Consider the following 23,915-nt stretch of genomic DNA (forward strand, 5'->3'; position numbering starts at 1 on the left):
TGTGGGGAAATGTGAACTTGTCCACTTTGGGAGGAAGAACAGGAAAGCAACATAATATTCAAATTGGGAGAGATTGCTGAACTCTGGGGGATCTGTTACATTAATCACAAACGGTTAGTTTTCAGTAAGTGATTAGAAAGGCAAATTGAATGTTGTAATTTATTGACGGGAATGGAATATACAAGTAAGGATATTTTGCTACAGCTGTACAGGGCATTAGTGAGACCACATCCAGAGAATTGTATAAAGTTTGGGTCTCCTTATTTAAGAAAAAGATATAACTGCATTAGAAGCAGTCAGAGCAGGATGAGAGAATTATCTTAGGAGGAAAGGTTGGGTTGGCTGGGCTTGTATCCATTGGAATTTAGAAGGATGGGAGGTGGTCTTATTGAGACATATAGGGCACGATCCAGTGGCCACGCTGTGCCTGAAAAGCAGCTTGCCGCAGCGCATCATGGTCGATAGAAGCCGGGAGACCTGCTCCCGGGATCTACACGGCTCGCGAGATCTAACGCGATATCGCGAGTCTTTGCGATGTGAACCCCGCCAATGTGGGCGGGAGCCCTTTTTTAGAAAATCTGCATATTAGAGCGAGACAGCTAGTCTCACTTTTTTTTTAAATTTAGAATACCCAATTCTTTTTTCCCCAATTACGGGACAATTTAGTGTGGCCAATTCACCTACCCTGCACATCATTTTTTTGGATTGTGGGGGTGAGACCCAAGCAGACACGGGGAGAATATGCACATTCCACATGGACAATGACCCTGGATTGGGATCGGATCCAGGTTCTCAACAGTGCTAACCACTGTGCCACCCTAGCTAGTCTCACTTTAATGTGCAGATTCCTGAGGTACCCGAGGCATTGGGATCTTTGCCTCAGAGACCTCGGGCGATTGCCATTCAGCACTGGTCCCCTCAAATGGGGACCAGATGGAAAGACACTCGTGGGTGTCTCCTAGGGGTTCGGAGGCCTCCAGGTGCAGGCTTTTGGGCAGGGTGGAACCTTGGCACAGCTGGTGCCACCCAGGCACTGCCAGTCTGGTACTGGGAAGATGTCCAGGTGGCGCTGGCAGGGCCTCCAGGTTGGCACTGCCAAGGTGCCAAGCTGGCATTTTTTGTGGACTGGCGATTGGGCTAGGGGTGCCCTGCGCAGGTGTTGGGTGGGGTTTCTAGGGACCCTCCAATAGTGCATTGGGGCTGGGGGAGTTCACGTCGGGGGCCTTGAAGATCCGGACACCATTTAAAAATGGCATCCCGATCTCTTGCTATACCGAGGAGTTCCGGCGAGCAGAGCTCTTCGGTGTAAAGAATGGGACTATATGCGGCCTCAGAAGCACATTCCCAGCTGAGGCCCCTTATTTAATGCTGGTGGCGTTGTATGGCCTTGTGTTTGTCGGCGCTGCAAGCAGCAGGAAACATGTGGCTAAATGCGCTCACTATGGGACTTTATTCACATTTAGTTGAATTGCGCCCATAGGATCCTGAGTGGTCTTGACAGGGTGGATGCTGAAAGAATGTTTCCGAGATGCCCTAGGGAGGGTGAACTCTTCCTCTTCCTGTGCGAGGCTCAGCCTCATACAGTTTAAGGTGCTGCACAGGGCACACATAACCGGGACAATGATGAGCCGGTTTTCTGGGGGTGAGGACAGGTGTGTTCGGTGCTCAGGGAGCCCAGCAAACCACACCCATATGTTCTGAGCATGCCCAGCACTGGAGGGAGGAATTTTGAAAGGGCGTAGCGAGGACGGTGTCGAGTGTGGAAGGATCCAGGGTCAAATCGGGCTGGGGGCTCGCAATATTTGGGGTTGCAGAGGAGCCGTGAGTGCAGGAGGCGAAAGAGGCCGGTATTCTGGCCTTTGCATCCCTGGTAGCCCAGTGAAGGATTCTTCTTCAGTGGAAGGATGCGAGGCCCCCAAGCGTGGAATCCAGGATCAACGATATGGCAGGGTTTATTAAATTGGAGAGGGTGAAATTTGCCTTAAGGGGATCGGTGCAAGGGTTTTTCAGGCGGTGGCAAACGTTCTTGGACTTCCTGGCAGAACGGTAGACAATGGTCAGCAGCAGCAGCAACCCGGGGAGAGGGTGGGTTCTATTTTATTTTTGTTTGTCTATACTGGGGGATCTGAGGGGGTGTACATATTTGCTATGTTTGCTAGGTGTTTCGGCGGGTGTTAATTTATTATTTATGTATAGGGGAGGGGGGCACTGGGTTGTTTTGTTTTGTATTTAATTCTATTGGGTTCCTTTTACATCTTGTTGTTGATATTTTGTGAAAACTTTAATTAAAATTATTTTTTGAAAAAATGTTTCCCCTTGAACTAAGGGCCTCAGTTTAAGAATAATGGATCTCTGTCAGGAAGTGGGTAGTGGGGGAGGGGTCGGTCTGGGAGCGGATGGAGGCAGCATCCTGCAAAGGGTACGAGTCTGGAGGCTTTACCCTGCCGTTCTCGCCGGCTCGGTACTCCACAAGTCCTATGGTGGTGGCAGCCCTGAGGGTGTGGGGGCAATGGAGGCAGCATATGAGACTGGAGGGGGCATCAGTGTGGTCACCGATCTGTGACAATCACCAGATTGTCCCAGGGGGGCTTTAAGGTATGGCACCGGGCAGGGATTGAGAGGTTTGGGGATTTATTCATCCAGGAGGGCTTCCTGACCTTGGAGACATTAGAGGAGGAGTTTGATTTGCCGCGTGGGAACGGGTTTCGGTACCTTCAAGTGCGGGAGTTTGTACGGAAGCAGGTCCCAAGCTTCCCTCGCCGCCCCCTGAGGGGACTACAGGATAAAGTGCTGTCAAAAACAGGGGTTGGAGGTGGGAAGGTTTCGGCCATACACAGGGAATTGTGAGAGTGGGAAGGGTACCTATCAGAGAGGTGAAGAGGAAGTGAAAGAGGAGTTAGGAGGGGAGCTGGAAACTGAACTGTGGGAAAAAGCCTTGAAAAGGGTAAATGCATCCTCGTCCTGTGCTAGACTCAGCTTGATTCAGTTCAAGGTAGTCCACAGGGCCCACATGACGGAAGCTCAGATGAGTAGGTTCTTCGAGGAGGTGGAGGACAGATGTGGGCGGTGTGGGGGTAGCCCGGCCAACCATGTTCATATGTTTTGGGCATGTCCAAAACTGAGGGAATTCTGGCAGGGATTTGCGGATGTTATGTCGGAAGTCCTGGAAGGTAGGGTAACTCCGAGTCCAGAATTAGCAATATTTGGGGTGTCAGAAGATCCGGGGGCAAAGGGGGAGGAGGGAGGCCGAGATCCTGGCCTTATCCTCCCTGGTGGCTCGGAAACGGATCTTGCATCTTGCTGAGATGGAGGGACTCGGAGCCCCCGGAATCAGGAGTGTGGGTCAGCGATATGGTAGAGTTTCTCAGTCTGGAGAACACCAAGTTCGCTCTAAGAGGATCAATACAGGGATTCGCTCGGAGTTGGCGGCCGTTCATCGATTTCTTTAACAAAAACTGAACGTCAGCAGTAAGGGGGGAAAAGGGAAAAAGTGGGGGGTAGGAAAATAGGAGGCATGGTAATGTTAAATAAGGACAGGGAATTTAGTATACGGGTAATTGGGGATAGGGCGGGAGAAATGGGGTACCTGGTTTATTGTTTGTTATTTTAGGGGGTATTTTGTGTTGACCCGCGCGGTTGTTTTAGAAATGTCAATATGTTAAATTGTGAAAATTACAAATGCTTCAATAAAATATTTTCTAAAAAAAAAGAATAAGGGATCTCTTAATTAAGACGTAGATGTAGAAAAATGTTTTCTCTCAGAGGATCGAGTCTGTGGAACTCTCTTATCAACATATGAGTTAGGGGGCAGCACGATGGCGCAGTGGGTTAACACTGCGGCCTCACGGCATCGAGGTCCCAGGTTCGATCCCGGCTCTGGGTCACTGTTAGTGTGGAGTTTGCATATTCTCCCCAAGTTTGTGTGGGTTTCGCCCCCACAACCCAAAGATGTGCAGGCTAGGAGGATTGGCCACTCTAAATTGCCCCTTAATTGGAAAAAATGAATTGGGTACTCTAAATTTAAAACAAAAAACATATGAATTAGGAGCAGTAAGAGGGTATTCAGCCCATCGAGCTTGCTCCGCCATTCAGTAAGATAGCAGAGACAGGGTGACTGAATTATTTTAAGGCAGAGATAGATAGATCCTTGACTAACGAGAGAGTCAAACTGTATCAGGGTCGATGGGAATGTGGCGATGAGGCCACAATAAGATCAGCCACAATCCTATTGAATTTTATTGCTGACTTCAAGCTGCCTGCATTTACAGTTGAAAGATATCAGTTGCGAAAACAACGACAGCATTCATCTGTATAGCACCTTTAACACAGCAAAACGTCCCAAAACTGGGCCTGTACAGGAGGCCAGAGTTGGAGTAGTGTAGAGATTTTGGAGGGTTGTACGGATGGAAGAGGTTACAGAGGGAGAAGGCCCTGGAAGGAAATGAACATGAGGAAGAGAGCTTTAAAATCGTGGCGTTGCCAGACTGGGAGCTAATGTGTAGGGGGGGCACAGGGGTGATGGGCGAATGGGACTTGGTGCAGGTTTGGATCTGGGCAGCAGAGTTTTGAATGAGCACAGGTTTACAGAGGATGGAAAGTGGTAATCCGGTCGGGAAAGCATTGGAATGGTCAAGTCTAGAGGTAACAAAGGCTGGATGAGGCTCTTAGCCATCGGCCCTACTCTTCCATTCAATGGTTCCTTATACTCACTGACCCGTCTTGCATATTTAATTTGTCGACGTTGTGTATTACCTGCATACTGTTGAACAGTGAGCTGATAGCTGACTCCTCTTCATTGACATTGACTCTCACCTCGTTGATCATGGCCTTCAGGAGGATAATGGCTTCTCGTGTGGACGTTTGGAGCTCCTTCACCGTCTAGTGAACAAATTCACCAAGATGTTCTGAGGAATCGTTACTTGGCTGGATCTTTAAAAAGGGAGAAACCCCTTTGCCCCCACGCTGCCCATCATCAATGTCAATGTTTTCACTACATTAGATTTGCTGTCAGCCTTGGCTCAATGGGTAACAAACTTGCCTTTGAGTCAGGTCATGGGTTCAAATCCTACTCTGGAAACTTAAACCCAAAAACCTATATTGACCTTCCATTTTTAAAAAACATTTAGAGTACCCAATTATTTTTTTTACAATTAAGGGGCAATTTAGCGTGGCCAATCCACCTACCCTGCACATCTTTTTTGGGATTGTGGGGGTGGGACCCATGCAGACACGGGGACAATGTGCAAACTCCACACGGACAGTGACCCAGAGTGAACCTGGGACCTTGGCGCCGCGAAGCTGCAGTGCTAACCACTGTGCTGCCATGCTGCCCTCTAGGATGACATTCCTAGTGCAGACCTGAGGGAGTGCTGCTGTTGGAAGTACTGTCCTCTTGAGAAGGCAAGCCGAGGCCCATGGATATAAAGGATCTTGTGACTGTATTTTTAGGAAGAGTAGGGACATTCTGCATGGTGTCCTGGCCAATTGATGTTGATATGGTCATTATCACCTGCAGTTTGGTGTCTACAAACTGGCTGCTGATTTTCCCACATTAAACATTAAACTTTAAAAATGCTTCATTGACTACAAAACACTGGGGAGTAGCCTCGGACCGAGGTACAACTGGACCCAACAAGGAATCAGTTGTTCGAGAAAAGGAGAGGAAAAGAATAATAGCAGGAGCACATTATAATTTGTACAGAGATCACTGTTGATGTGTAAAAGAGAAATAATTATTATCTGCCTATATTCTTGTAAAGTGATAGCCATGAACAATTCATTTGCATTGAACATTCTTTGAAACAAAGCGAGGATCCAATGTAATTAGCAGTAGAATGTTTTTTAAATTTACAGCAGTGTAAGGTTTCCTCCCTGATATTACCTTCCCAAATATTTGAACAAAGATTGCAGGATCCCCTTTTATCTGTACATTGCTGCCCTCCAAGCACAGAGTCAGTGATAAACCATTAAGTGAGTGCCTCACAATATGTTTCCAAGGAAAGGATACAGGCGGGGGAGATGGGAACACTGCTCTAGGTCCCGTCAATGCCTCAACTCCACGATAGGTACTTGCCACAGACGGAGCGCCCAGAATGATACACAGGGTAGAGCATCGTTTCTCCGTAAAACCAAAAACTGAACACATCCAAAAACCACACTTCATTGACCTTTAGCGTGGGAGGTCTGTGACCTGGGCCGACATGACCCCAGCCAACACGAACCTTGCTGACCGCACCTGACATTTATTATGGGAAGTCCATTTGTTTGTCTGCAGTGTTTACCTCACAAACTCTCTCCTGCAAGCAGAATCGCAGAGGGCACCGTAGGTGGGAACTTATTACAGGCATCCCGTATTTATTATTTAGTGGTACAGCTTACTTTTCCAGCCATTTTATTTACGTTTGACCCTGCTAGCCCAGGATTCAGCCATTGTAATGTAAGTAGGCCCAGGCCTATATGGGGTATCCGAAAACCGAAATGATCCAAAATCAGAAATGCAATCGGCCACAAAGGTTTCGGATAAAGGATAATAGACCCGTATCTTGTCGTCAGTAGGTTTTATACTCGTTCTAGTTCATGGTGTTGTTGACTAACACACAGCTATTCCAGTCATTTCGAGGATAAGAATATTGGCCTTTAATTCCTGGAGCCTGGAAGATTGACAACTGAGTTACACCTCTCTCACTCCCACATAATGAAGTCTGCAGTCCACGTACCATCACAGCCTGGTCCAGCTTCTCACAGCCTTGCATGTACGCAGTCTCAATGTCGATGCAGTGGGCTCGGCTCTCACTGAACAATGAGATAAAACAGTTACTATCAAATTGGAACAGCTCAAGGGAGACATCAACAACACCCTTAGTGTAAAGCTACTTCATAATATATCCACACCTCCTCCATTGTCACCAACTGGAAATATTAACTCTATTTCCCTTTCCAGGGATGCTACCTGGCCTGTTGTGTTTCTGGCATTTCCTGTTTTATTTCAGTTTTCCAGCCTCCGCAGTATTTTGTTTTTGTTCCTCATTGTCTCAGTGGAGAAAACCTTCAGCTAAGTACAGGACTGAGCAGTCAGTCCATGCCTGAAGGTCCCCGGGTGTGTGTGATCCCCGGCACACACTGGGTCTGCTGATCTCTGGCAGTGTGCACAAGAGATCAGAGAAAATCAGCCTGGGCTTCTTGCTCCAGATTGCTGTCCCTGCTGAAGAAATCTGGCTGATATTCCCCTCCCTATCCCAGGAGAACTGCAGTCTCTCCTACTCCCACCTTGTCTCAGATCAGAGAGGGAACATAGCCTGGGACCTTCCTGGTCAGGTCCTCCTTTAAGCACCAGCAAATGAGGCAGGTTGGCTATTTGTGTTGGGCTATTTCTGTGCGGTATATTCTGTGTGAATCTGTGCAATATATTAGGTCCTGGCCTATGAGTGCCTGACTCACATTTGCATGTCCCGAAAGCAGTTGATACAGAGCATGGACTTCTTCTCTGTGGAAAACATGATGTACGGTTCCTCGTGAAGAGCTACAGAGACAAAGAGCGAAACGTGAGAACATAAGAAATAGCAGCAAGGGTGACTCCTCGAGTCTGCTCGGCCACTCAATACGATCACGGCTAACCTTCTACCTCAAAACCATTTCCTTGCCCTATTCCCCTACACTGAGTCCCTTAGTGTCCAAAAATCTACTAATCTTATCCAGCTTCAGACAGTCACCAGGGAGAGAATGCAGTTGATGATTAGGGAACAGAGTTTGTGGTAAGGACCAAAGATAATGAGCGGAGTTTACCGTGAAACCCGCTCCGACTAGGAGGCAGCCCGCCATTGGCATGCGGTGGGATCTTCCGGCCCCGCCGTTGTCAACGGGGTTTCCCGTTAAATTTGCCCCTCGCTGCTGGGAAACCCGCGGTGGGGTGGATCCGTGGCGGTACCAGAAAATCCCACTGGCGTCAACAACCGGAAAGATTCTGCACATCCGATACCAGATGCCAGACAAGCCTTCTGACAATTTAGAGACATTGAGAGAAGTGGTGGTGAGGTAGAGCTGGTGTCGTCAGCATGCATTTGGAAACTGATGTTTTGTTTGCGGGTGACCTCAGCAAAGGGAAGCACATGGATGAGAAATAGGAGGCGGCCAGGGATAGATTCTTGGGGGACACCAGATTTATCTGTGCAGGAAGGGGAACAGAAGCCATTGATGGCAAATCTCTGGCTACAGGTAGATAGTTAAGAATGGAAATGGAATGGACGATGACTTAACCAGGTGGAATTTTACAAGAACCCAACACCAGCATTTTATTTTCAACTTTTTAAAACTAAATTTAAACTATTTTGAATTCCTATGCTCTGTATTATTAATCCATGACTTCTGGATAAAACAGCCATGACAGCCCTGAACCCCCTCCCCCACTCCATTTTGATTTAATAGTCAGGGAACGGATTATCAATGAATTTGCAGCTTTCTGAGATCGCGACTGGAGGTCCTTACGGCATTTCTTATGCTGTTCCTTGGTGCGTTTGGCGAGAGTTACAATCTCGTGCCGGGCAAACATTTTTGCTCTGTGTGTGTCGTCACGGCAGGAGCTACACAGCGGCTGGTTACACGTGTTGCAGTAAAACATGGCATCTGCATCCTGCAAGGGGACCAAGCGACAACATAAGACACTTCACGGAGCTGATGACTCAACGTTACCATTTTTACAGAAATAATGTCATGACCAGTTTCAGCACACACCCTTTTCCAGTGCAGGTGCGAAATTCTGGCTGGGCAAGGGACACTTTTTGGTAAGCTAACCTGAGGCACTGGATGCCTGCAGACTGTTCAACCAGCAGGTGGTGGCGTGGCGGTGGGGGCCCAAACCTGCTGTTAGTGCAGCATGTACACAGGGTCATCGAGTAATGATTGGGAGCCAAAATGCGGACAAAAGCTTTTGCTTCACAACATGATCTTGGGCAGCACCGTAGCACAGTGGTTAGCACTGTTGCTTCACTCGGGGTCAGCACGGTGGCACAGTGGGTTAGCCCTGCTGCCTCATGGCGCCGAGGTGCCAGGTTCGATCCCGGCTCTGGGTCACTGTCTGTGTGGAGTTTGCACATTCTCCCCGTGTTTGCGTGGGTTTCGCCCCCACAACCCAAAAGATGTGCAGGATAGGTGGATTGGCCACGCTAAATTGCCCCTTAATTGGAAAAAGTGAATTGGGTACTCTAAATCAGGCATTGTCAAACTCGGGAGCGTGACCCGAGGGTGGATCTCGGGCGGGTGTCGGGAAGGTCGCGGAGCTGTCCGTCGCAGCGCTCCCGATCGCGCAAATCTGCGTGCAACAACCACAGCAGCCGGCTGTTAATAATGCCGGCTGCAAGCGGCCTTCAAAACGGCCGCATACATGTGAAATAAATGTGGCCGCACTGCGCATGCGTGCCAGATCATCGGCGCACATGCGCAAAGCTTTGCGCATGCGCACCGATGTTCGGGCACGCATGCGCAGTGCGGCCGTTTTTTTTTTTTAAACGCCCGCAACTTTTTGTTTTACAAGTTCGGGGAGGTTTAATTCATTTTATTAATTTAATTTTTTTTTTCATTCATTTTATTATTTTTTTTACAAGTTCGGGGGGGGGCTTATTTGATAAAATTTTACCGGAAAAAAATGCAGAACTTTGGACAGATGGAGACTCCATACTTTCCGACACCAGAAGGCTTCACCTTCGTCCAACAGATTCCATTGGATGAGCGTGTACGAGGGCCAAAGGGACCCAAAACCATTTCCTCCATTTTTGTCAGCAGCAAACAAGGTAAGCGAAAATGGTGGGTCACGCAGGTCGGCCGGCGTGGGTCGCGAAGGTTGGCCGGCGTGGGTCGTGAAGGTCGGCCGGGTTGGGTCACGAAGGTTGGCCGGTTGGTAAAAATGGGTCCCCGTAAAAAAGGTTTGAAGAACACTCTAAATTTTTTTTAAAAGCACTGTTGCTTCACAGCGCCAGAGACCCAGGTTCAAATCTCGGCCTTTAATGTTACAAAACCTGACCTCAAGCCATGTAGAAGGCATTAGGATAAGTGACCCAAATCTTGGTCAAAGGCGTGGGTTTTAAGGAGCATCTTTAAAAAGAGAAGAGAGATTTTAGTTAAGGCTGAGAAAGGCTATCTCATCACTGACTGCATACTGAGCCTGCAGTAGTAGTTGAGACAAAGTTTAACTGAACCCAGTCTGTGTTGAATGAGCTGAAATTAACTGCACAGCAGTTGGGGGATGACCATTGGTCTCACCTCCGCTACATTGGTATCTATTGAATCTGGATGAAGAGGCATTTGAATATGGTGTAGTCCACAACTGAATAGCGAAGGCTCAATGTCTAAGCACAAGTGGCTACTTAGTCAATATGGCTGGTGCCCATACAACTGGATCTCAGAAATAGATGGTCCCTTCAGGAGAAGAGGGAAGAAGAACCCAAACCTCTCCTTGCTCTTTCAGCCCTCTCAGTGGTTTCACGTGTCCCTCCCCCTCACCTGTTTCTTTTTTTTAAATAAATATTTTATTGAAAATCTTTGGTCAACCAACACAGTACATTGTGCATCCTTTACACAATATTATAACAACACAAATAACAATGACCTATTTTATAAACAAAAAATGAATAAATAATAAATAACAAAAATGAAAACTAACCCTAATTGGCAACTGCCTTATCACAAGTAACACTCTCCAAAAATATAATTTAACAGTCCAATATATAATTATCTGTCGCAACGACCTATACATATTATACAGTATATATTAACAACCCTGAGAGTCCTTCTGGTTCCTCCTCCCCCCCCCGATCCTGGGCTGCTGCTGCTGCCTTCTTTTTTCCATTCCATCTATCTTTCTGCGAGGTATTCGACGAACGGTTGCCACCGCCTGGTGAACCCTTGAGCCGACCCCCTTAGAACGAACTTAATTCGCTCTAGCTTTATAAACCCTGCCATGTCATTTAGCCAGGTCTCCACCCCCGGGGGCTTGGCTTCTTTCCACATTAACAGTATCCTGCGCCGGGCTACTAGGGACGCAAAGGCCAAAACATCGGCCTCTCTCGCCTCCTGCACTCCCGGCTCTTGTGCAACCCCAAATATAGCCAACCCCCAGCTTGGTTCGACCCGGACCCCCACTACTTTTGAAAGCACCTTTGTCACCCCCATCCAAAACCCCTGTAGTGCCGGGCATGACCAAAACATATGGGTATGATTCGCTGGGCTTCTCGAGCACCTCGCACACCTATCCTCCACCCCAAAAAATTTACTGAGCCGTGCTCCAGTCATATGCGCCCTGTGTAATACCTTAAACTGAATCAGGCTTAGCCTGGCACACGAGGACGACGAGTTTACCCTGCTTAGGGCATCTGCCCACAGCCCCTCCTCGATCTCCTCCCCCAGCTCTTCTTCCCATTTCCCTTTTAGTTCATCTACCATAGTCTCCCCTTCGTCCCTCATTTCCCTATATATATATCTGACACCTTACCATCCCCCACCCATGTCTTTGAGATCACTCTGTCCTGCACCTCTTGTGTCGGGAGCTGCGGGAATTCCCTCACCTGTTGCCTCGCAAAAGCCCTCAGTTGCATATACCTGAATGCATTCCCTTGGGGCAACCCATATTTCTCGGTCAGCGCTCCCAGACTCTCGAACTTCCCATCCACAAACAGATCTTTCAGTTGCGTTATTCCTGCTCTTTGCCACATTCCATATCCCCCATCCATTCCCCCCGGGGCAAACCTATGGTTGTTTCTTATCGGGGACCCCCCAAGGCTCCAGTCTTTCCCCTATGCCGTCTCCACTGTCCCCAAATCTTCAGTGTAGCCACCACCACCGGGCTTGTGGTGTAGTTCCTCGGTGAGAACGGCAATGGGGCTGTCACCATAGGCTGTAGGCTAGTCCCCCTACAGGACGCCCTCTCTAATCTCTTCCACGCCGCTCCCTCCTCCTCTCCCATCCACTTACTCACCATTGAAATATTAGCGGCCCAATAATACTCACTTAGGCTCGGTAGTGCCAGCCCCCCCCTATCCCTGCTACGCTGTAAGAATCCCTTCCTCACTCTCGGGGTCTTCCCGGCCCACACAAAACCCATGATGCTCTTTTCAATCCTTTTTAAAAAAGCCTTAGTGATCACCACCGGGAGGCACTGAAACACAAAGAGGAATCTCGGGAGGACCATCATCTTAACCGCCTGCACCCTCCCTGCCAGTGACAGGGATACCATATCTCATCTCTTAAAATCCTCCTCCATTTGTTCCACCAACCACGTTAAATTTAACCTATGCAATGTGCCCCAATTCTTGGCTATCTGGATCCCCAGGTAACGAAAGTCCCCTGTTACCTTCCTCAACGGGTAGGTCCTCTATTTCTCTACTCTGCTCCCCTGGATGCACCACAAACAACTCACTTTTCCCCATGTTCAATTTATACCCTGAAAAATCCCCAAACATCCGCATTATTTCTGGCATCCCCTCCGCCGGGTCTGCCACGTATAGTAGCAAATCGTCCGCATACAAAGATACCCGGTGTTCTTCTCCTCCTCTAAGTACTCCCCTCCACTTCTTGGAACCCCTCAACGCTATCGCCAGGGCCCCTCACCTGTTTCTTGCACTCAAAGTCACAGTTTGCGCACTGAACAACCTCTTCATTGTCAGCTGAGCTGTCAACCAGGAACTTCAGCAGTCGATCTACTTTCGGGAGCCCACTGGTGCCCTTCACGATTGACAGGCGTCTGGAATGGAAACAGAGCCATTGCCTGGTGCAGAAAACCGAAGATATGCCTGTGCAAAGTGTGGGAACTATTCATAAGGAAAGCAGGGGAAGGCTGGGTAGAGGTAGCAGTGAGGAACACGGAAGACTATGAATGATCACTGGATTGGATTCAAGCTTCACACAGACAAGACCACCCCTCAAATCTTAGAATTTGCAGTGCAGAAGGAGGCCATTCGGCCCATCAAGTCTGCACTGGTCCTTGGAAAGAGCACCCTACTTAAGCCCACATCTCCACCCTATCCCCGTAACCCCACCTAACATTTTGGACATTACGGGGCAATTTAAAATGGCCAATCCAGGGCGGCATGTGGTGCAGTGGATAGCACTGGGACTGCGGCGATGAGGACCTGGATTCGAATCCTGACCCTGGGTCACAGTCCATGTGGAGTTTGCACATTCTCCCCATGTCTGCGTGGGTTTCACCCCCACAATCCAAAGATGTGCAGGTTAAGTGGATTGGCCATGCTAAATTGCCCCTTAGTTGGAAAATAAAAATAATTGGGTATCTAAATTTATTAAAATAAATAAATAAATAAATAAATATGGCCAATCCACCTAACCTGCACACCTTTGGACTGTGGGAGGAAACTGGAGCACCTGGAGGAAACCCACACAGACACGAGGAGAAAGTGCAAACTCCACACAGTCACCGGAGGCCGGAATTGAACCCGGGTCCCTGGAGCTGTGAGGCAGCAGTGCTAACCATTGTGCCACCGTGCTGCCCAAATGCAAAGGGATCAATTATCTCCGGACACCACAAGACATAGGAGCAGAAGTAGGCCATTCGGTCCATCGGGTCGGCTCCGTCATTCAATGAGATCATGATTGATCTGATATGATAGTCCTCAACTCCAATTTCCTGCCTTATTCCCCATATCTCTTGATTCCCTTACTGGTTGAAAATCTATCTATCTCAGGGTGGCACGGTGGTGCAATGCTGACTCATGGCGCCAAGGACCCGGGTTCGATCCTGGGCACAGGTCACTGTCCGTGTGGAGTTTGCCCATTCTCCCGGCGTCTGCGAGGGTCTCACCCCTACAACCCAAAGATGTGTAGGGTAGGAGAATTGGCCACGCTAAATTGCCCCTTAATTTGGAAAAAAAATTATTGGATACTCTAAATTTATAAAAAAAAGAAAACCCATCTATCTCAACCTTGAACATATTTAACAACTCAATTTCTACAGTCCTCTGCGGTGAAGAATTCCACAGAAACACATACTCATTATGGCAACAATCTGCATTTATGCAGTGCTGTTAACATGGGAAATTTCCCAGGTGCTTCACAGAGAATAAGAGAAATCTCTGGCGATAGAAAGAATTTATAATCACATCTTTTGCAATCTCAATATTTCGCAAAGCATTCACAGCTGATGAATCATAGAATCCCTATAGTGCAGAAGGAGACCAATCGGCCCATCAAGTATGCACCGACCCTCTGAAAGAGCACCCTAATAGGGCCATTCTCCTGCCCTATTCCTGTAACCCCATCTATCCTGCACATCCCTGGACACTAAGGGGCAATTTATCATGGTTGAAAAGTCCCCCCTCAAGAAAAGATGCCCCAAATCCAGCCGAATGAGTTCCTCCACAACGCCAGCAAAGCCCCATCCTACTCGCTGCCTTACAACAACTCAACAGTCCGCAGAGCGGGCATGGGACAGGCACAAATAAACTGGGGCTCTCACCTGTGGTCGTCAGCCTTATCCAGCCTCATGCCTGACCCTCCAAGTACTGAGTCACCCAGGTTATGTCTGGGCGCGACCTCCTCCCTGCTCTGCTCTCTACCGCACAGAGCTGGGCGACTGAGTGCTGCTCAGGGGCTGGCTGCGGACTCGGGCAGGGGACGCATTGTCCATCAGGCTGGGCGAGCGAAGCAGCGCAGCGGCTGAACAAGGCACAGATCCCAGCCCGGATCTGTCCCTTTCAGGAGGAAGGGGCTCCAGCTCCCCTCACTGGTGGCCTCAGCTTTCTGACCTTGGTGACTCCACCGACAGTTCTAGCTGCAACACTCATGGCTCGGCAGCGATTCATTCCACGCCGCTTTTGGGAATTGACAAAACAAACCCTTCAGTCCAAATGGTCGGACCGCCGACGTGTGTATTTGTTTTTATCCCATGTGTTTAGATTGTTTTGCAATGTCAAATCTAAAATTAAAAACCTGACAGAAAGATCAGATCACCTTGTAAATGTCACACAGTGGGTGGGCGATCCAACACATAAAACAAACAAACACGCTGGTTTCTGTTTTTATTTATGGGGGTTGGGGTGGGGTGCTGAAAGGCACTGTGTTTTAATTGGTTAGTGCTACATTTAACTGTGCTGTGAAACTAGCAACCCCCTTTTGCTGGTTGTCGTGGGGGTGAGATGCCTGTGCTATCTGTCCCTGATGAAACTGACTCGCCCTGCATTCTCAGTCGTCTAAAAGTAGCCTGGCTCCTGTTGTGCAGCTGTTTGACAATGTGAGCGATCTGGGGGGGGGGGATGGGTGATGGGCCTTTATCTCCACCCCTCTCCTGTTTAATAATAATCATCTTTATTAGTGTCACAAGTAGGCTTACATTAACACTGCAATGAAGTTACTGTGAAAAGTCCCAAGTCGCCACATTCCTGCGCCTGTTTGGGTGCACTGAGGGAGAATTCAGGTTGTCCGATTCACCTAACAAGCACGTCTTTCGGGACTTGTGGGAGGAAACCGGAGCACCCGGAGGAAACTCATGCAGACACGGGGAGAACGTGCAGACTCCGCACAGACAGTGAGCCAAACCGGGAATCGAACCTGGGTCCCTGGTGCTGTGAAGCAACAGTGCTAACCACGGTGCTACCTTGTCACCCACCAGGCCATTTATCAGGCATCCCCTCCTCTACCTCACTCCCCCTACACAGTGTGGACATACACACTGACCTGACCTCCCCATGAGAAACTCGGATAGTTTAAATTCCTCCCCCATCCTCCCCTCCACGGATTAATATAGTTATAAATTATTTATTTTTTAATAAATTTAGAGTACCCAAGTATATATATTTTTTCCAATTAAGGGGCAATTTAGCGTGGCCAATCTACCTAACCTGAACATCTTTGGGTTGTGGGGGTGAAACCCACGCAGACGTGGGGAGCATGTGCTAACTCCACACAGGCAGTGACCTAGGGCCGGGATTCGAACCCGGGTCCTCAGCGCCGTAGTCCCAGTGCTATCCACTGCAATGAAGTTATAATTGCCCCAGAGGGTCGAGGACAATTAGTTGCTAATGGGTCCCAAATCTTCCTATGCCTGACCCCTGACCCCCCCCCCCCTCCTCCCCCTCCCCACCAGCTAGGATCACTGGATCAGGATGAGAAACTGGTCAATTCCTCTTCATTCTTCCCTAGGCCTAAGGTGCCTGGATCGACTGTAGCTCCCCCCCCCCACTCCTCATCTCACTGTTGGTGCAATTAGGGCAACTCTTATATTCCTGCTCTCTATAACTAACTGGGTCCCCGATCCAGGGATCCTCTGGGACAGCAGTCTGGCCTCCCAATCAAAAGATCATGGAAGTCCTATTCTAGAGACTCGAGCACATAATCCAGGCTGTGCTCCAGTGCAGTACTGAGGGAATGCTGCGTTGTCCAAAGTGCCATCTTTACAATGAGACGTTCTCCCAAGTGTCCCGGCCAATATTGATCTCTCACTGTAAATAAATTATCTGATTATTGTCACATTGCTGTTTGTGAAACCTGTCAAACTGACAGTGACTACATTTTAAAAGTACTTAGCTGAAAAGGGCTTTGACATTCTAAGGTTGTGAAAAGTGCTATATAAATGCAAGTGTTTCAGCGTCACCTAAGAAAGAGTTCTGGTCTAAGAAAGGGGCTGGTTTAGCACACTAAGGGGCTGGTTTAGCACACAGGGCTAAATCGCTGGCTTTTAAAGCAGACCAAGGCAGGCCAGCAGCCCGGTTCAATTCCCGTACCAGCCTCCCCGAACAGGCGCCGGAATGTGGCGACTAGGGGCTTTTCACAGTAACTTCATTTGAAGCCTACTTGTGACAATAAGCGATTTTCATTTCAAGAGTATTTGCTGTGTTTCAGGAGAAGTGCAAGTTGCATTTGAAATAGAATTGGTTGTGAATTGCGATATAATTTTCAGGTTTCTTACCCACAGAGGGGGCAGGAGAGACGCCCGTCTGCAGCTCTGCCCCGCAGACAGATGGCACAGAAGGTATGGTAGCAGTCCAGGAGACATGGGTGTTCATACTGCTCGTAGCAGAGATGGCAGACCAGGGGATGGCAGTTTGCATTGTCCAGATCGTGCAGGTTATCCAAGGGAGAGAATATTCCACCAGACATCAGCAACAGGGAATTACCAGGACCACTCACTGTCTCAAACATAAAAGACAGAAATAATCAATCACCTATCCTTTCCCTATACCCAATCCTGCTCCAGACCTGACTCCATCTTACACCTGAACACATCCTACATCCATTCCCAACCCTCCCCTATACCCATCCTCCCCCATACCCAACTATTCCCTACACTCAACCCTCCCCTATTCAAGGGGAGGCGATGGCATAGTGGCTGGACTAGTCATCCAGAGACCCAGGGTAATGCTCTGGGGCCCCAGGTTTGAATCCTACCACGGCAGATGAAATTTGAATTCAATAAAAATCTGGAATTAAAAGTCTAATGATGACCATGAAACCATTGTCGATCGTCGTAAAAAAACATCTGGTTCACTAATGCCCTTCAGGGAAGCAAATCTGCCTTCCTTACCTTGTCTGGCTTACGTATGACTCCAGATCCACAGCAATATGGGCCAGTGTGTATTTATATTCAAAACTAGTTTATCATCCATGGAGGTGTTCACAGGGAGTTAAGATCAAGCATTGACTTCACATGAAATATAATTAGAGGATTGGAGAAATTAGAGGACTGTAGATTTACAGTACTATTCAACCACACTTGTATTACTGTGACTCTTCTGAGAACAAGTATACAGAGGCACTGGAGAAGGTGCGATAAAGATTCACTGGGATGATACCAGAACTGAGAGGATCTACTTATCAGGAATGACTGAGTGGGCTGGGTCTTTTTCCTCTAAAAAAGAAAAGACTGAGGATTGATCTGATAAAAACCCAGAAAATTATTAAAGAGTTCAATAGGGTGGATGCGTCGAGAATGCTTGCAATAGTGGGGAGTCCAAATCTACGTGCCATAAATATAGGATAATCATTGTCAAACGATATAAGAAATTTGCAAGAAACCTCTGCACTCAGAGAGTTGTTACAATGTGGAACTTGCTGCCACAAGTGTGATTGAGACAAATAGGGTAGATGGATTTAAGGGAAAGCTAGATAAGCAAAAGGGATAGAGGAATAGAAGAGTATGCTGATAGGGTGAGATGAAGAGTGATGAGCTGAGGCTAGTGTGTGGAAAACACCAGCAGGGACTTGTTGGACTGAATGACCTGTTTCTCTGTTGTAAATTCAATATTATTCAGTCCCCATCTGAGGTCATACATTCAGCCTCTGTTTTTATATTTTCATGATAATTTTTTAAATAATGAGAATTGTCGATGCAAACTTCTCCTGCTGTAATCACTCCTGCTAACAGTAGTGAAATTGCAGCACCTTCATTGGTGGAAGCGTGTCAATACAGTGTGACTCTTTACATTGGCATTTTCCATTATAAATATGGACATAAGAATTTCTAATGGGAAAGGGCAATGCCATTTTTTACATATCTTGGGAATGTTACCTCTTTAAACCTATTTGCATTTTAAAGCATCAAATTAAAATCTAATTATTTCAGAGTGTAACGATAGTGAGAGTTTTAGTGACGCTACTTGCTACTTTCAGCTTATCATTCAATCCATTTCATAAATATCACTCAGAATATGTTTTATCAATTATAATATTATAAAACACTCCAGTCCATGCAGAAAAACTCATATTCAGCATGTAACCAGTCCAAAATCTTGTTTCATACCTAAATAAATATTTCACTTCTGTTGTAATTTTTGTAACATTCTTAAGATATACTTGTGAATCTTATTTTTCACAGCAATGTTTTTACTATATTGAAAGAAAACAGCAGGATCAATGAAAAAAATCTTCAAACAGGCATGAACATCACAAACTGAAGCTGTGTTTAGCAGTTCCCTCTCTACCTCACCGCACAGAAGACCCTGTCACTGCACGCTGTGTAACAACACCAGACATTAAGCGATTTTAACAAGAGGAGCTGGAGATGTTATCTGGGACTCGGCTGCGTTCTCCTTACCTTGGTTCAGTCTCGCTGGCCTTGGGCTGGTGTGAGAGAAATCTCTGAGCTCTTTTAGAAAACAGCTGCCCATTGACGTCAGGGACCCGTGAACTTGTGTCCTTCACAGGGGCCCCTGTGTTATCAGCAGGCTGGGGACTGGGCTGGGAAGTGGCCTTTTGTTTTCTCCCTTGTGCATTTTTATTTCAGCACACAACGATGGGGCAGATATTATGGTAAATTTTATTATCATTACTATTTTGTGGAGAAAGTGTTTATTTTTATTTCACTTTATTCTCCTTCCATCGTGTTTCTTTCCTGCAACTTTAATCAAATTTCCATCCCTGTCACAGCACTAAAGAGACACTAATCAAAGCCACAAATTACATTCCATGTGACAATGACCAAAATAACCGATCTGTTATCCTTCTTGATCTGTGTACAGCCTCTGACACATTGACAACACGGTCCTCCTCTGATGCCTCTCCAACGTTATCTAGCTGGGTGGGACTGCTCTTCATAGATTTCATAGAATTTACAGTGCAGAAGGAGGCCATTCGGCCCATCGAGTCTGCACCGGCTCTTGGAAAGAGCGCCCAACCCAAGGTCAACACCTCCACCCTATCCCCATAACCCAGTAAACCCCACCCAACACTAAGGGCAATTTTGGACACTAAGGGCAATTTACCAAGGCCAATCCACCTAACATGCACATCTTTGGACCGTGGGAGGAAACCGGAGCACCCAGAGGAAACCCACGCACACACGGGGAGGATGTGCAGACTCTGCACAGACAGAGACCCAAGCCGGAATCGAACCTGGGACCCTGGCGCTGTGAAGCAATTGTGCTATCCACAATGCTACCGTGCTGCCTCCATTGTCAATCCAGTCATAGCCAGAAAATCTACTGCAATTACTTCTCTTCTTGCCTTGTATGATTACCTCTTGAGTTCCGCAAGGATCTACCCTTACCCTCCGTCCTATCTCTCAATTACATACTGGCCCTTTGCAACTTTTTCTAGGTCATTAAGTCAGGTTCCACATTTACACAGACAACGCCTAGCTTTACCTCATCATTACCTCTTTCAAGTGGTTAGCACTGCTGCCTGACAGCGCCAGGGACCTGGGTTCAAATCCAGCCTCGGGTGATTGTCTGTGTGGAGTTTGCACTTTCTCCCCATGTCTGCGTGGGCTTCCTCCAGGTGCTCCGCTTTCCTCCCACAATAAAAGATGCACAGATTAGGTGGATTGGCCATGCTAAATTGCCCCTTAGGGTGGTGTTGCAGGAATAGGATGAGGGATTGGGCCGAGATAGGGTGGTCTTTCAAAGGGTCGGTGCAGACTTGTTGGGCCGAATGGCCTCCTTCTGCACTGTAGAGATTCTATGATAACAGCCGCCACTGTCTCTGTATTGTCAGACTTCTGTCCAACATCCAGTGCTGGATAAGCCACTGATTCCATTCGAATCCCTAAACATCGTCTCAGGCTGAGCCAGACAGTCCACAGTCTCGGTGTCATATTGAGAGTATGCAATTCATTTTTTCCAATTAAGGGGCAATTTAGCGTGGTCAAGCCAATCCATCTGCCCTGCACATCTTTGGGTTGTGGGGGCGAAACACACACACACGTGGAGAATGTGCTAACTCCACATGGACAGTGATCCAGAGCCGGCATCAAACCTGGGACCTCGGTGCCGTGCTAACCACTACGCCATTGGTGTCATATTTGATCCTGAGCTCAAGCTTCCAAACACAAATCCGCTCCATTAGAAGGACCGCCTACTTCCATCTCCGTAACACTGCCTGTCTCCACCCCTGCCTCAGTCCTAACACAGTCTTTGATTTGTTACCTTCAGACTTGACCATTCAAATGGTCCTCTGGTAGGCCTCCCACGCTCTATAAACCTCAGCCCTGCAGTTTACAGCTAAATTGCACTAAGTCCCTTTTGCTTCTTATCTCTGATCAAGTCATGTTGCAGCTGTATAGAACCTTAGTTAGGCCACACTTGGAGTATAGTGTTCAATTCTGGTCGCCACACTACCAGAAGGATGTGGAGGCTTTAGAGAGGGTGCAGAAGAGATTTACCAGAATGTTGCCTGGTATGGAGAGCATAAGCTATGAGGAGCGATTGAATAAACTCGGTTTGTTCTCACTGGAACGAAGGAGGTTGAGGGGCGACCTGATAGAGGTATACAAAATTATGAGGGGCATAGACAGAGTGGATAGTCAGAGGCTTTTCCCCAGGGTAGAGGGGTCAATTACTAGGGGGCATAGGTTTAAGGTGAGAGGGGCAAGGTTTAGAGTAGATGTACGAGGCAAGTTTTTTACGCAGAGGGTAGTGGGTGCCTGGAACTCGCTACCGGAGGAGGTAGTGGAAGCAGGGACGATAGGGACATTTAAGGGGCATCTTGACAAATATATGAATAGGATGGGAATAGAAGGATACGGACCCAGGAAGTGTAGAAGATTGTAGTTTAGTCGGGCAGTATGGTCGGCACGGGCTTGGAGGGCAGAAGGGCCTGTTCCGGTGCTGTACATTTCTTTGTTCTTTGTTCTCTTTGTACTTTAGTTCCCAGTCCCCCACACCTCAAATAGAAAATTCTCATCTTTATGTTCAAATCCCTCCATGATAACATCCCTCCTTGTCTCTGTAACTGCTCTAGCCAATCTTTCCTCCAATTTCACTTTATTGTGGCCAGCTTGTTTGTTGCACAGTGTTGTCCCTTTAATATTGCAGTGTATCTGAGCAAACCTGTATTGTAGGGAATGTTGCATGTGCACGCGCCTCTTTGGCTGCACTGTGTGTTATGTTCAGGATTACTGTGTAGCTGCGCAGCCCTACAGATCATTGGGAACCCTGCATTCTTTCACTTCTGACCTCTTGCGCATCTACTGCTCTCTTTATCCAGCCATCTAGTTAGACTGGGACTTCTCCACATTACTCCACCTTTTGTTTTAGTCCATCCTTAAAACCTAGCGTTGATGAGGTTACTTGTACTAAAAGCTCTCCTATGGGCTTTTAAAAAATAAATTTAGCATACCCAATTATTTTTTTCCAATTAAGCGTGGCCACCCCACCTACCCTGCACATCTTTGGGTTGGGGTTGTTGTGTTATGCTTCTTCGTGTAGCATAAGCTGCTTCCTTGATGTATGCTTTGACAAAGGAAGGTCCAGACTTTGTAATGAGTTCAATATGTTTATTGATCTATTAACACAGTTCTTAAATGAGTTTGACTCTCCTGCTAATCTAACTGTAGTAACTCAGTCTAACTAAACCAGTCTGCTCTAAGCCACATGCTGGGTGTGATGCTGCTGACCAACCCTGATGTACTCTCTAGGTGTCTGTCTGTGGAAAGAGACGGAGTGTGTGTGCCTCGTGCCTTTTATAGTGAGATACCACCCCTGAGTGTCCTGCCTGCTCATTGGTCATGTCCTGTTTTCTGTGTTCATTAGCTGCCTGTCTGTATATCATTATCTGCATATCATGACAGGGGTGAGACCCACACAGACACTGGGAGAATGTGCAAACTCCACACGGACAGTGACCTGGGGCCAGGATCGAATCCGGCTCCTCGGAGCTGTGAGACAGCAGTGCTAATCACTGCGCCAACGTGTTGCCCTGGTTCTCCTATGGACTTGATAGCCAGTTTTTCTGATTACATTCCTGTGAATCACCTTGGAATGTTGTTCTACATTAAACGTGAAAAATAAATACACATAGTTGCTATGTGATTCATCATAGGCTCACTACAAGCTGTATCTTAAAGGTTTTGTGCATTTGGGTGTATTGATAGAAGAAACTGTTTCCAGTGACAAACAGGGTTCAGTAGCCAGAGGGCAGATTTAAACAAAAAAAATTTATAGAGAACCCAATTCATTTTTTCCAATTAAGGGCCAATTTAGCGTGACCAATCCACCTAGCCTGCACATCTTTGGGTTGTGAGGGCGAAACCCACGCAAACATGGGGAGAATGTGCAAACTCCACACGGACAGTGACCCAGAGCCGGGATCAAACATGGGACCTCGGCGCCATGAGGCAGCAGGGCCAACCAACTGCGCCACCGTGCTGCCCCTGCTGAGCATGTCATAAGACCAGAAGATAAAGGAGCAGAATTTGGTCCATCGAGTCTGCTCTGCCATTCGATCATGGTTCTTCATCCCCATTCTCCTGCCTTCTCCCCGTAACCCCGATCTCCATATATTAATCAAGAAATCCCCTTATTAATCAAGATCACCAGATATGTGCTTGGCATGCTGTTACATATCTAGAGCTGGATGTTGAAATTAGACAGAATAATTCTTTCTTAGAACATCAGAACTAGGAGCTGGAGTAGGCAATTTAGCCTCTCGAGCCCGCTCCACCGTTCAATACGAACGTGGCTGATTTCATCCTGGCCTCATCTCCACCGACCTGCCCGTTCTCCGTAACCCTTCAACCCATTACCAATTAATACTCTAACTCCTCCTTAAACCTACTCACAGTCCCAGCATCCACCGCACTCTGGGTTGTGAATTCCACAGATTCATGACACTTTGGCAGAAGTAGGTCAACATGCTTTATTTAGAATAGTTTGTAATTAATGGAATATTATTCCTCTGACTTGATACTACCTTAATATTCCCAGCACTTTCTCTTTTTATTTTCAATGTCTTTAGCATCTGCAGCATTTTGCTCTTGTGTAGACATCGATAGGCTGAATGGCCTCCCCCTGTTGAATCTTTCTGTGTCTCTGGTGCCTGTTTCTTTAAAGGCAGCCTTAATAATGGATGACGGGCAGATGGATTTCCCTCGGCACCGCCCAATTGATTGGCTGAGGGGGGAGAAGGCCCCGCCCCCCGGCATCGCAGTTGTGATTGGTATTGCTCGATCTGCAATGCGCAGGCGCAGGGTCTGTGCCCTGCGATTG

At 47.5% G+C, this 23,915-nt stretch overlaps 1 protein-coding gene across 7 annotated transcripts in view; it reads right to left on the bottom strand.

The window, feature by feature from the left end:
- Positions 1-23,814, bottom strand: part of rnf207b (ring finger protein 207b) — a 61,188-nt gene extending 37,374 nt beyond the window's left edge. Inside the window, exons 1-7 of one of the 7 annotated variants that reach the window (XM_072478092.1) lie at positions 23,620-23,814; positions 16,904-17,123; positions 12,595-12,727; positions 8,482-8,626; positions 7,438-7,519; positions 6,717-6,792; positions 4,813-4,878 (exon numbers count right to left, since the gene is read on the bottom strand). In XM_072478092.1, the coding sequence (XP_072334193.1) occupies positions 4,813-4,878; positions 6,717-6,792; positions 7,438-7,519; positions 8,482-8,626; positions 12,595-12,727; positions 16,904-17,094 (693 nt within the window). In that variant the 5' untranslated portion in view covers positions 17,095-17,123; positions 23,620-23,814. Of the gene's footprint in view, positions 1-4,752; positions 4,879-6,716; positions 6,793-7,437; positions 7,520-8,481; positions 8,627-12,594; positions 12,728-14,455; positions 14,802-16,903; positions 17,124-19,027; positions 19,055-23,619 lie in introns of those variants that run through there. The other 6 variants (XM_072478094.1, XM_072478090.1, XM_072478091.1 and 3 more) reach the window with 6 other exon arrangements.
- Positions 23,815-23,915: the final 101 nt, after the last annotated feature.

The sequence above is a fragment of the Scyliorhinus torazame genome, chromosome 16, assembly GCF_047496885.1.
Source record: "Scyliorhinus torazame isolate Kashiwa2021f chromosome 16, sScyTor2.1, whole genome shotgun sequence".
NCBI lineage: Eukaryota > Metazoa > Chordata > Chondrichthyes > Carcharhiniformes > Scyliorhinidae > Scyliorhinus > Scyliorhinus torazame.